This window comes from Sminthopsis crassicaudata, chromosome 1 (genome assembly GCF_048593235.1).
Source record: "Sminthopsis crassicaudata isolate SCR6 chromosome 1, ASM4859323v1, whole genome shotgun sequence".
Lineage (NCBI taxonomy): Eukaryota > Metazoa > Chordata > Mammalia > Dasyuromorphia > Dasyuridae > Sminthopsis > Sminthopsis crassicaudata.
This window is the reverse complement of record NC_133617.1, coordinates 259,640,532-259,654,185: the sequence shown is the minus strand read 5'-3', so window position 1 is coordinate 259,654,185 and position 13,654 is coordinate 259,640,532. Positions and strand designations below refer to the sequence as shown.

The 13,654-nt window shown below is 36.8% G+C and overlaps 1 protein-coding gene across 1 annotated transcript; it reads right to left on the bottom strand.

Annotated features, from left to right (window-relative positions):
- Positions 1 to 1,345: 1,345 nt before the first annotated feature.
- On the bottom strand, positions 1,346 to 11,960 carry MRPL15 (mitochondrial ribosomal protein L15). The gene is made up of 5 exons (XM_074278391.1): positions 11,768 to 11,960; positions 10,729 to 10,883; positions 9,067 to 9,232; positions 2,921 to 3,044; positions 1,346 to 1,879 (listed from the first exon to the last, which is right to left on the bottom strand). Exons 1-5 carry the CDS (start codon positions 11,873 to 11,875, stop codon positions 1,542 to 1,544), a joined length of 891 nt encoding a protein of 296 aa, XP_074134492.1. The 5' UTR covers positions 11,876 to 11,960; the 3' UTR covers positions 1,346 to 1,541.
- Positions 11,961 to 13,654: the final 1,694 nt, after the last annotated feature.

Below are 13,654 nucleotides of genomic sequence, written 5' to 3'. Positions count from 1 at the left end.
AATCAAATAGGTTTTCTTCTTAGCCTAAGTCAATACTTTAAAAATGATGCCCTAGTTTATATTTACTGCTGAGGTGATGTATTCTGATGGAAGTGGAAATCTTCAACATAAAGAAGAGCCAACTCACTTCCAGTTGATCAATGATGGACAGAAATAACTATACCCAGAGAAGGAACACTGGGAAGCGAATGTAAATTGTTAGCACTACTGTCTATCTACCCAGGTTACTTATACCTTCGGAAGAAGCTAATAATTAATGTGCAACAAGAAAAAGGTATTTACACACATATATTGTATCTAGGTTATATTGTAACACATGTAAAATGTATGGGATTACCTGCCATGGGGGGAGGGAGTGGAGGGAGGGAGGGGATAATTTGGAAAAATGAATTAAAAAAAAAAAAAAAAAATTTACTGCTGAGGCTGAACAGCTTAAAATTACTAATATAAAGCACCAGGCCTGAAGTCAGGAGGACCTGAGTTCAAATCTGGCCTCAGACACTTAACACCTCATAGCTGTATGACTCTGGGCAAGTCACTTAACCCCAATTGCCTCAGCAAAAAAAAAAAAAAAAAAAAAAAAAAATTACTAGTATAAAATTTTTGAGTCAAAGAGTCTATAGGAATGTTGAGAAAAGAAGCTATTAAAAAAATAATAAGAAAAAAACATTAAGGACTCCAAAAATTCAAAATTTGAAGTTTTCATTCTCCTTAAGAGAAAGCATTAGAGCGTCATCTTATTTCAACTTGCAAGCTATGGTTGACAAAGTACTTCCCATATCCGAAAAATCCAGATGAGTATGTAGTTACACTTCAAGAATGCTGTCATTTTTAGACAATGAGCAGTATGCTGAATAAAAAAATTCAATAATTCTGCACTGTCTTCACATTTACTATCTGTTCTGTCACTTAAATTTTGCTGCAGCTCAATCAATAGTGAAAAGATAAGAGATATAATTCATTAATAAATATTTCCACAAATATTGTGCATACTAGTATATAATCAATCAACTCATAAAATGATCAGAATTTTCCTAAATAAAATTCAAAATTTGATCTCCAGTTACTAGAGTTGAAATTTATTTCAGAGACCTATTCCCTCCTTCAGGTGCTTGAACCGTACTCAACCTATGGGACAATGAAACTTGACATAAACACACTCTCTAAAACACAATAGTGAAAAGTAGCAAAAAGGACAAAAGAGATACACAAGAAAAATTCTGACAATTTCTTCTGATTGCTTAAAAGCATTTGGGATATATGTTTGCTCTTCAAAATCTATTCTGCAAAAGAGGGTTTTGTATATGTCTTATCCATGTCACACAGACTTAAGTTTTGTCCAATATGGTTTCTCATAGACATTTTATTTTGATTTTATCTTTAAAAAAAAAGAAAAAGAAAAAGAAGGAAAAATACAGCATGCCAAAACCCAGCAGCCAACATTTGAGTGTTGTGGAACAGGAAAATGAAACAAGAAAATATGAACATTCTAGGTTTTTTTTCCCCAACAGTCCTGAGATTATTTTTTTTTCCTCTATGTTTTATGAGCTATAGTATTTAAGAAGGTTTTCATCTGTGGGTTTCAGAATTTTTTTTTCTGCCATATTTACTACCCAACCTGGAGCAAGACCAAAGAAAATCTGTCTTGGATCCTTTCGAGTACTCAGCATTTTGAAGAGTTCATCCTTAGTGATGTCAGGTAAAATGTAACCATATTTCTTGGCTAATTCAAGTCTTGCTTCAGGAAAATGGGCTGGATCTGCCAGGTAGCCACGGTTACTAGCATCAGTGTAGTATGGCACCAATTCTTCAGGTGGGAGCATTCGCTTGGGAATAGGTTGTCCACGAAGAAAAAATGGAACAGGTTTGCAGAGAATCTCTATTTTTAAAATGAAGATATAACCATTAGCTATGTAAACTACTAGCTTTTCTTATAAACTACAAATTTTCTCTAATTCATCTTTCAATGCCTGCCAAGAAAATTAAGAATAAATTTAACACTAACAATGCTTCTGTTTGATACATACCTCAAGTAAGCAAACAACTGGGTAATCTACCTTTCAAAGACCAATATTAAACATTAGTATTTAAATGCACACTATGCAGCAAATGAAAAAATGTGGTTAACTGATTTGTTCAAGATCATCAAGATAACAAAAGACAGTTGAAAATGTTATATGACTCTGAAAAGTCTAGTATAATAAGTGCTGTAATAAAGAAATAAGAGGTTTTGAGGTTTGTCATGGAAGAACAACATACTACAGTCTTAATCTCCTCAGCAATCTCTAGGTTAGAAGCTTAACTGGGAGAATTGTAATGATTTAAGAATTTTTATAATAAACAAAGCAAATTTGTTCATTTTAAAACAAGTTACTGGGAAATGATGGCAAACAAGTTGATATCTTGAAAAGAATTTTTTAGAGCAGCTAGGTGGCACCATAGTGCTGAGAGCACCAGGCCTGGACCCAGGAAGATTCATCTTTCTAATTGTAAATCTGAACTCTTATAAGTCGTGTGACCCTGGAAGGCTTGCCTCAATTTCCTTATCTGCAAAATGAACTGCAGAAGGGAAAAGTTGACCATTTCAGTATCTCTGCCAAGAAAACCCCACAGGGGCTCACAAGAGTCAGACTGACTGATAAAAATCAAACACAAAGCCTGGAATATCTAGCTTTCTTCAAGGTTCATATCAAAAGATACCTCCTAGTTTTTCCTTTTCCCTGAAATTATTTTGTATATATTTTATATTGACTTAGCTATGTACATGTTATTTCCCCCAACAGAATATAAGTTGCTGTTCTCATTTAACAAATGCAAATAAACTAATAGCAGCTTCTTATGTTCAGGATTTTAAACGGGCACTGGTCATCTATTATAGCTACCTATTATAAAAAGTAGGAAAATGATACATGAAACTTACCCAGGCTCCTTGGGTCATAAAATGCAGTAGTAATAACACCACCATTTCTTTCAATTGCAGCTATGGCTAGCTCTGAAGCCATCTGTACCTCAATATTAATTTTAGCCTTAAAAGTGTCAGCACCCTGTTGTAAGTTAAAACAATATCAATTACCATAGATGATCATAAAATATTTGGACCTGAGGGTTGGGGAGGTGGAAATTAACTATAGAAATTTTTTTTTTCCTCCTTAGGTACATTACGAAAACCTCTACAATTTTAAAAAGGAAACTCATACTAGTAATTCCCATGCCAGAAAATTTAAAGTAATTTTTCTGTAAATCTATTAACTAATTCAATATTTATTAAGCATTGGCTTTTTACTGAGGTTACCAGTCAAGAAAGGCTTTTATGAAAGAATCTTAGGTGAACCTATAAAAAAGAGAAGTGTTTTGATTCTAGAGTCAACAAGGAGCACTTGTAGCTTGAGAAGGGAAGTGACATGGTCAAATCTTCACCTCAGTAAAATCACTTTGGCAGGAATACAAAGATAGATTAGAAAGAGGAAATCTGGGATAGGAGAGATCAATTTAGAGGCCATTGCAATAGTCCAGGCCAGAGGTGATGAGAGTTTGAACTAGGGTGGTAGAGAGAGAAACCAACAAATATAAAAGATGAATGATTATAAGATTTGGAAACTAAACGTAGGAAAGTGAAGAATTGAAGACGACACCAAGATGATGAAATTGGATGATGAGGATGATTATTTAATCAAGTACAAAATAAGTTTGGAAAAAGGGTGGATTGGGGAGAGAAAGATGGGTATACTGAGGGGAAGAGAAGACAAGGTTTTAAGTTGGGTGACCTTAACAGAAAGAAATGTGTGACCAAGGGCCAGTTTTATCTTGCTTACTTCATATTTTTACTCTTATGTCTTATTCTTTATCTACACCAAAAGCTACTACAATTTCCTTCCCCAAAATTTTAATTTACCCTTCCCTTTTATTAAGAGGCATTTTGACAGATAGCTAGTATAATTAGCCAGGAGATGATAGAACTTCATTTAAACAAAAAAGAAAATGTCACTTTGATTTCAATAATAATGTCATTGACCAAAGTCTCAATCTAGGCCCTACATTTTACATAAGAGGAAGTTGAGAGCTACAGAAAAGAGTCTAAGCCAATATCATACAAGTAGCAAGTAGAAGATGAAGCTGTCTTTTAACTATGATATGACTATACTATGACAGGTCAATACAAATCTTACATTAAAAGATAAGACTGCTTAATAATTCCCAAACTAATATATTATAACAATTCCTGGGGCGACATGTTTTAAAATTAGCAAGATACTACCATATTACAGAAAGAGAATTAATCTTATTCCTCTTGTGGAAAGATTTAAAGTTAAAGGGTGTGTGTGTGTGTTTTTCCTATTGTCTTTATGCTCTCTTTCTACAATCCTTAATTCAGGTACTTATATGTTCCTGGAACTCATGTTTCCAAAGGAATCTGAAAATACTTCTAGTATAACATGAATAAACAGTTCCCTCTAGTGGACACTATTTTTCACTGGTTAAGTAAACCTGGTAAATGGAAATATGAAGGCGTATTAAAAATTAATTATAGGGTGATTATTAGCTTCACAAAAGACTTAACAATGTACTTCCTTATATAGCAAACTTCATTAGTACAATTAAATAGGATGACACAACAATTTGATCTACATATTTTTCACAAACATTTTTTCCAAACTAATTACACCTACATGACCTATTTTGTGCTTGAAAAGAAAATAAGCAGGTTATTGTGCAACAAGAAAATGGTACTTACACACATGTATTGTATCTAGGTTATATTGTAACACATGTAAAATGTATGGGCTTGCCTGTCATGGGGGGGGAGTAGAGGGAGGGGGAGATAATTTGGAAAAATGAATACAAGGGATATTATTTTTAAAATAATAAAAAAAATTAAATTAAAAAAAAAAGAAAGTAAAAAAAAAGAAAAAGAAAAGAAAATAAGCAGGGATGAACAACCTACATTGGATAAATTGTCAAAGAATATGAACACAATTTACTCTTATGGAAAATGACCATCAGATCACATCTGAGAATCTATAGATAAGTCATTGGTAGAAATTAGGTGGCTTGACCAGATTTTTCTATCAAGTCCCAGAACTCTATTTCTGAGCCTCTCAACCTTCCAAAACACAATTTATATACAAAAAAGGAGGAAAAAAAAATAAGGTACAGATGTCCTGACAATTAAATGGCACCATTACAAATCAAAGAACCTGTAATTAACAGGTGTGAGTGTAACCTCCCTTCATCTAGATCATGACCTCTTTTTACCTTAGCTGTATTATCATCCTCAGGCTTGGACACTCATCTTCAGAAGATGAGCTGCTCCAAATTTAGCTGGACTAGTTTTGAGGAAAGACAAATAGTTCAGGAGAACACTGAAAACTAAAATGCTCATGAGGGAAACATTTAAGAAAAAAACCCACTTGACTATTTAAAAAGTAAAATATTGGATCATGGTGTCAAAGGGAAAGGGGTACTTAAAATTACTTACAGACTGAAAATTAGAAGGGGCCTCAAAAGCCAATTAATATTCAGTTAAAAAAAAAAAAGCTAATATAAATCTTTACATAAGCACTGTTTATGACAAAGTAAAAATCTATGTACTTACATAAAGATCCTAAGAGGATCTGGAGACTTTGATTTAAAGTGAATTAGATCACTATTGATCAGAGAAATGCAAATTAAGACAACTCTAAGATACCACTACACACCTGTCAGATTGGCTAACATGACAGGAAAAAATAATTATGACTGTTGGAGGGGATGTGGGAAAACTGGGACACTGATACATTGCTGGTGGAGTTGTGAAAGAATCCAAACATTCTGGAGAGCAATCTGGAATTATGCCCAAAAAGTTATCAAACTGTGCATACCCTTTGATCCTACTACTGGGCTTATATCCCAAAGAAATACTAAAGAAGGGATGTTCGTGGCAGCCCTTTTAATAGTGGCTAAAAACTGGAAAATGAATGGATGTCCATCAATTGGAGAATGGTTGGGTAAATTATGGTATATGAATGTTATGGAATATTATTGCTCTGTAAGAAATGACCAGCAGGAGGAATACAGAGAGGATTGGAGAGACCTACATGAACTGATGCTGAGTGAAATGAACATAACCAGGAGATCATTGTATACTTCAACAACAATACTGTATGAGGTGTATTCTGATGGAAGTGGATATCTTCGACAAAGAGAAGATCTAACTCAGATCCAATTGATCAATGATGGACAGAAACAGCTACACCCAGAAGGAACACTGGGAAATGAGTGTATACTGTTTGTATTTTTGTCTTTCTTCCCAGGTTATTTTTACCTTCTGAATCCAATTCTTCCTGTGCAACAATTCGGTTCTGCACACATATATTGTACCTATGACATACTACAACACATTTAACATGTATGGGACCGCTTGCCGTGGAGGGAAGGAGGGGAAAATTCGGAACAGAAATGAGTACAAGGGATAATGTTGTAAAAAAATTACCCATGCATATGTACTGTCAAAAAAATGTATAATTATAAAATAAATGTTTAAAAAATTAAAAATAAAGTGAATTAGAAATTTAGACTTTTTAAAGAAATATAACTCAGAAGATAATTCTTTTGGGGGCAAAGTCATGTATACAAATAGATATACATATACAGAATAGGCATATTTCTATATGTATGCACATAAAGGCATAAGATATTGGGAAAATGTGGGTTCACATCCTCCATAATTGCTCTTCTACCTAGGATGTTCTTCTATCTTCCCTTTGCTGCCTATATTTCCCAGCATAAAGCCTTTCCTAGTTTTGTATCCCTTGACCACTAACAATAACAAAAATTAACAGCTAACAAGGGAACTAATGAAAAAAAAGTCAGAGGAAGGTGGTCTAAGTGTACCTGATCTAAAGCTATATTATATAGCAGCAGTCACCAAAACCATTTGGTACTGGCTAAGAAATAGAACGGTAGATCAGTGGAACAGATTAGATACAAAGGACAAAAAAGGGTACATCTATAGCAATCTAATCTTTGACAAACCCAAAGATACCAACATTAGGGACAAAAATTCATTATTCGGAAGAAACTGTTGGGAAAACTGGAAATTAGTATGGCAGAAATTAGATATGGACCCACACTTAACACCATATACCAAGATAAGATCAAATTTGGTCCATGATTTAGGCATAAAGAATGAGATCATAAATAGATTAGAGGAAGAGAGAATAGTCTACCTCTCAAACCTGTGGAGGAGGAAGGAATTTATGACCAGAGGAGAATTAGAGATCATTATTGATCACAAAATAGAAGAGTTTGATTACATCAAACTAAAAAGTTTCTGTACAAACAATACTAATGCAAACAAGATTAGAAGGGAAGTAACAAATTGGGAAAATATTTTTAAAAGTAAAGGTTCTGACAAAGGTCTCATTTCCAAAATATATAGAGAACTGACCCTGATTTATAGGAAACCAAACCATTCTCCAATTGATAAATGGTCAAGGGATATGAACAGACAATTCTCAGATGATGAAATTGAAACTATTTCCACTCATATGAAAGAGTGTTCCAAATCACTACTGATCAGAGAAATGCAAATTAAGACAACTCTGAGATACCACTACACACCTGTCAGATTGGCTAAAATGACAGGAACAAATAATGATGAATGTCGGAGGGGATGTGGGAAAACTGGGACACTGATACATTGTTGGTGGAGTTGTGAAAGAATCCAAACATTCTGGAGAGCAATCTGGAATTATGCCCCAAAAGTTGTCAAACTGTGCATACCCTTTGACCCAGCATTGCTGTTATTGGGATTATATCCCAAAGAAATACTAAAGAGTGGAAAGGGACCTGTATGTGCCAAAATGTTTGTGGCAGCTCTTTTTGTTGTAGCTAGAAACTGGAAGTTGAATGGATGTCCATCAATTGGAGAATGGTTGGGTAAATTGTGGTATATGAAGGTTATGGAATATTATTGCTCTTTAAGAAATGACCAGCAGGAGGAATACAGAGAGGCTTGGAGAGACTTAAATCAACTGTTGCTGAGTGAAATGAGCAGAACCAGAAGATCGCTGTACACTTCAACAACAATACTGTATGAGGAAGTATTCTGATGGAAGTGGAAATCTTCAACATAAAGAAGAGCCAACTCACTTCCAGTTGATCAATGATGGACAGAAATAACTACACCCAGAGAAGGAACACTGGGAAGCGAATGTAAATTGTTAGCACTACTGTCTATCTACCCAGGTTACTTATACCTTCGGAAGCTAATAATTAATGTGCAACAAGAAAAAGGTATTTACATACATATATTGTATCTAGGTTATATTGTAACACATGTAAAATGTATGGGATTACCTGCCATCGGGGGAGAGGGAATGGAGGGAGGGAGGGGATAATTTGGAAAAATGAATTAAAAAAAAAAAAAAATTAACAGCTAACATTTCTAAAGCATCTATTCTGTGCCAAGCACTGTGTTAAGCTCTTTATAATTAAGATCTCATTTGATCTGCCCTCCAATGCTGTGAAGCAGGTGCCAGAGCTTTCCCTTGAGAAATACCTCCCATTTAAATTGTATGTATCTTGTATATCAATAGAATGTGAGCTCCTAAAAGTTGGATGTAGATTTCTGGCTTTTTCTGTATGTCCAATATTTAGCACAGTGCCCTACACATGGGAAATTTTCAATAAATGCTTAATGACTGTCTGACATTCTGGCTGTGATTTCTCAATAAATGCTAATTGAGTGATTTACACTCTGGCTATGTGGTCCTGAAAAGTTACTTAAATTCTCAGGGTCTCAGGCAATTCTCTTAAGACTAAATTGCAGAACACTTATAGATTTGCATTGGTTAAAGGAATTTAGCATATATCTAAAATATACATATAAAAAGTAGTATATGCAGACTGCTAACCATCAAGAGGCACAATAATGGTTTCATTATTCAATGGTTAAGTATGCACCTTGAGGGCAGAGCCTTCCATTTTTTTGCCTGTGCATGCTGAGTTCCTGGTACAGTTCAGCCCATAAACAAACGTGTGGAAGAGAATTTCTAAAGCAAGATAAAAGACACATTTCATACATACCTCTTCCACCAGCTGTACACCATAATCCCTTTTAAGTGGCTGAATTGTCACGCCTCTTCCATAGACAAGCTGGGTTAAATCAATAGGTTGGGTAGGATCTACTCGACCTAAATCAATCAAGTACTGTAGCCTTTTGAGACTCAAAGGATGGTATTGCCGCCTAAAGCTAAAAACAAGAAGTCGAAAACTATGTCAAAATTATATTAGTGAGTTGGAACTATGACCAAAGAGTTATCAAACCGAGCATTCCCTTTAATCCAGCAGTGTCTCTACTGGGTCTGTACCCAAAGAGATAATAAAAAAGGAAAAAGGACCCACATGTGCAAAAATATTTGTAGAGTCCTTTTTCTAGTGGAAAGGAACTGGAAAGTGAGAAGACCATCAGTTGGGGAATGGCTGAATAAGTTATGGTATATAAATGTAATGGAATATTATTGTTATAAGAAACAATCACAGGATGATCTCAAAAGGCCTGGAAAGACTTACATGAACTGATGTAAATGAAGTGAGTAGAACTAGAACATTGTACAAAGCAATGAGATTATGGGATGGTCAACTCTGATGGATGTGGCTCTTTTCAACAATGAGGTGATTCAGACCAATTCCAAGAGACTTATGATAGAGAGAGCATCCAGAAAGTAGACTATGGGAACTGAATGTGGATCACCACATAGTATTTTCACTTTTCTTGTTGTAGTTTGCTTTTTAAAAATTATTTCTCATTTTTTCCCTTTTTGATCTGATTTTTTTTTTGTGCAGCACGATAAATATGGTAATATATTTAGAAGAATTTTGTATTTAACCTGTATTGAATTACTTGCTGTCTAGAGGAGAGGGATAGGGAGAAAAACTTGGAACACAAGGGTGAATGTTGAAAGGTATCTTTGCATGTATTTTGAAAATAAAAAGCTACTATTTTAAAAAACTTATATTGGTGAAAATGGTGTTTTATTTCTTTTTCCTAAGATAGTACTTTAAATGGAAACAACTATCTATTTGTCCCCTACTATGTCCACTCCCAATCAATTAACTATCAAGCTCTGACACCTTTTTTTATTTACAGGCTAATTTAGGTATTTCAGGAGCAGCTAGGTGTTCAAATGGACAGAATGCAGGGCTTCTGGAATCAGGAGAACCTAGGTTCAAATCCAGCCTCAGTCACTTACTAGTTGTGTGACCCTGGGCAAATCCCTTATCCCATTTGCCTCAGTTCCTCATTTGTAAAATAAAATGGAGAAGGAAATGACAAATCACTCCAGTATCTCTGCCATGAAAACTTCAAGTGGGCTCCCAGAGAGATGGACACAAACTGAACAACTTTGTTATTTTAACTAAACATTTAATACTATATTATAAATTTCTATATTTTAATACAATGTCAGTAGTTTGTTAGAGAGAAAGATGGCTCATTTTCACACATAAAAAAAAAATTATCTTCTAGAATAGTAACTCCATTAAGTTACATTTAAGAAAGAAGAAAAGATTTTGATAAAACCTCAATTTAATTGCTTTGTATGAATAACCAATCAATGGAGGCCAAAGTAATGAAGCCTCGTTGTAGGATAAAAATTGGATTATGGAAAATGAAAATGACTCTAAATTATATAATATTAATTCAAAATGAATTAGTCATCTCAATTTCAATAAATAAGTAAAACTTACCTGTGCCCCTCGTTAAACCCATACTTAGGAATACGAAGATAAAATGGAGTTTGACCTCCCTCAAATCCTAATCGAGGCCTGGTTCCTCGCTGCCTTTCTCCTTTATGTCCTCGGCCACATTTTCTACCTCTTCTCTGACCCCTTCTTAGTCTTTCCTAGAAAGCAAGTGTCAATTCGGTAATATACAATTTCTAAAAATGTGTCTTTTCGGCATGTTAATTTTTTATCTTCTCAGACAATATGTTGCAACTTCTTCCATTTTGTTACTCTCACCTCTCATACACAAAAACCCAACGCTCAAAACTTCTACCATCAAGTCATTAAGCTTCTACTGTGCAAAAGCAAGGCTCAAGGATGAGAGACGATTAAAACTATGAATGGAAAACTAGAAATTAAGCAAGCTCTTAGGCTCTATATCAAGCCTGTCAAAATAGAACAAGTATTTCGATATGCTATTAAAATAATCTGACAACTTTATTTTCTATCATCCTGCTTTATAATAAGTTCCACTGCATTCATATTTTTAAAAACATGTATTTCAGAATATACTTTGCTTGTCGTTAATACTTTGTGTAGTTTTTTTTGTCAAACCGTAAGGGCATATAGGTGAACGAAAGATTGGTCTTAACGCAATTCTTTGTGACAAGACCGCCCGACATAACGCAGGGCCTTCCAGCACCTGCAGGGTGTTTTACCCTCATTAAAAATCAATTGCTAAACGCACAAGTCTTGGTCAAACAAAGTAAAGGGAGAAAAACGGAGACCACACATGTTCGGGACAAACGAGAAAACAAACGCTTCGGCCAGTCTGCCGCGGCCAGGCCATTTATTAGACCTAAGCAAAAGCAAAATTGGGCGGTGAGGGGGAGAGGAAGGAGCTCAGGCCTTAACCTTAAAGCTCAGCACGAGAACCAGAGCGCCCGCAGGAGCGACGAAAGCAGGGGAGGGGCCAGGAGTTCAACCTCCTCTCGCCACCCGCGGAGACGTGAGGGTAACAGGGCGCACGGACTATTTTAGTTTTCCATCTACCGTCATTTACCGGTTTCTTGGCGCCAGGGTTGGGTTTCAGGTTGTCTAAGCTGACGCGCGGCAGAGAGCGCAGAAGGTCCAGAGCCTTGGCTCCGCCGCCATTCACTGGCCCTGCCATGGCAGCTCACCGGCCGCAACCAAATACCTCCAAGGGCAAGCGGAGCAGCTTCAGTGCCCCTTCTCCACGTGAGAGGAACAGGCCTGGCAGCTTTACGGCCGAGGCCCCTCCTCTGTCGCAAAACAAATTCCTCCGCATCGCCGGGCGGTGGCGGCTCGGGTGACTCCGACCCCGAGTGATCTAGAGAGAGGACAGATACTGCGTCCCGGGAGCAGGCGGGGGAGAGGGGAAGTACCTGGGGAAACGTCCCGGACTTCCGTAAAAGCTTCTGTAAAAGGCCTGGGTTTTATAGTGCCAGGAAGTAGGAAATATACACTAACACAACAGCAGTGATCAAGAGTAGAATATATTAGGGGGAAAAGTAATCATTTTTTTTACTAATACTAGTATTAGTATTTTTTGCTAATTACTAGTGATCATCAGTAGTAGTCATTGCTCTTAGTCAAAAATTCAGTCTAGAGAAATTACATTGTGGAAGCCCTGTTAATGTTGTCTGTTAGATTATGTGTACTTGAGTATGTATGTGTTTGCATACATTTGCATACATTTGCATGTCGGTGTGTATACAAATCTGATCAGTTCCTCTGCTAGACACACCCACTATTGAAGATCTCTTCAGTATGTGGTGGGAGACGCTGGCACGGGACTGCCCAGCCTGGTGTACTTTCATCAGAAAAGGTGGCGAGTTCTATGAGCGAATTTGAATTGAATTAGCTCAAAAAAAAAAATTGAGATGCGCAGTTAGACAATTACCCCAAATATTCAAAGGGACTGGGGCAGAGCATTCCGAGCCCACACTGGTCTGATCCACCCCAGTCAGACGTGCTGTGACGCAGCTCTAACACAGGGACGTCATTTTGGTCCTCTTTGGACCCTCCCTTTGAGAAAGAAATACAGCAACCCGCCAACCTTCTTGGAAGGTGACACTTTGGGAAAGTTGGGTGACAGGTGCACACCAAAGTCGGATGAGCAAGCCCTCAAACCAGCGGTCCTGATGAGATCCTGAATGGTTTTTTTGCACCAAGAGAAATTAAAGAATTAATCCCTGAAGTAAGCAGGCAGAAGGCGCTGGTAAAATAACAGGTTAGCCCATGGTCCCACCCTCTTGGGGCCCAGTTTGAAATTTAAAAGTTAAATCAAACGCTGAGACCCCGCCTCTGAAGCGATCTTGAGCAGTCTCACCTTGTGATGGCTATCAGAAGTCCCAGTCATGTCCCTGAAGTTAAATTGTTCCTATAAAATCTACTTCATGGGCCACGCCATGGCTGTTGCCTTCCTCTGGATCAGTCCACATGTCACTCTATCTCATGCCCTTACCCCATGCCGAGGTGTCTCCCCTAACTCCACTGTGCTTTCCAACCCCACCCAACTCTTTTAGGGTGCTGAGTCCCTCTCAGGATTTAGCTTGCGAGGTAAGGGCAAGCCCCAACCTCATCAGGATGCTCCCTTTCTACTGGGTAATTGTGTCTTTCATGTGCTCTCCCATTCTATTTCATATTTACCGTCCCTGGTGTCTATTGTATCCCTTCATGTTGTCTATAATCTCTTCCGTAAATAAATCTACCTTTTACCAAAGAGAATGGCCATTGTGAATTCTTCAAAGGATCAAACCCCAATTTTTGGTGCCTATATCACCTGGTATCTACATCACCCACATCAGTACAGTCAGTTCTAAAGGTTTTATGAGAGACGTTGAGAATATCCCTATGTCACTTTTCCTGACCACCTTGTGAGCACTTGCCCTTGTGAATTCTCCATAAAATAATCTTTTTGGCAAAA

What these genes read in the sequence shown, in the direction of transcription:
- MRPL15 (XM_074278391.1), bottom strand. Translation starts at nt 11,875, where the DNA reads ATGGCAGGGCCAGTGAATGGCGGCGGAGCCAAGGCTCTGGACCTTCTG. An exon ending in ACCCTGGCGCCAAGAAACCG is followed by an intron (nt 10,884 to 11,767) that starts GTAAATGACGGT and finishes CTTGCTTTCTAG; the next exon opens with GAAAGACTAAGAAGGGGTCA. An exon ending in GTGTACAGCTGGTGGAAGAG is followed by an intron (nt 3,045 to 9,066) that starts GTATGTATGAAA and finishes AACTTACAACAG; the next exon opens with GGTGCTGACACTTTTAAGGC.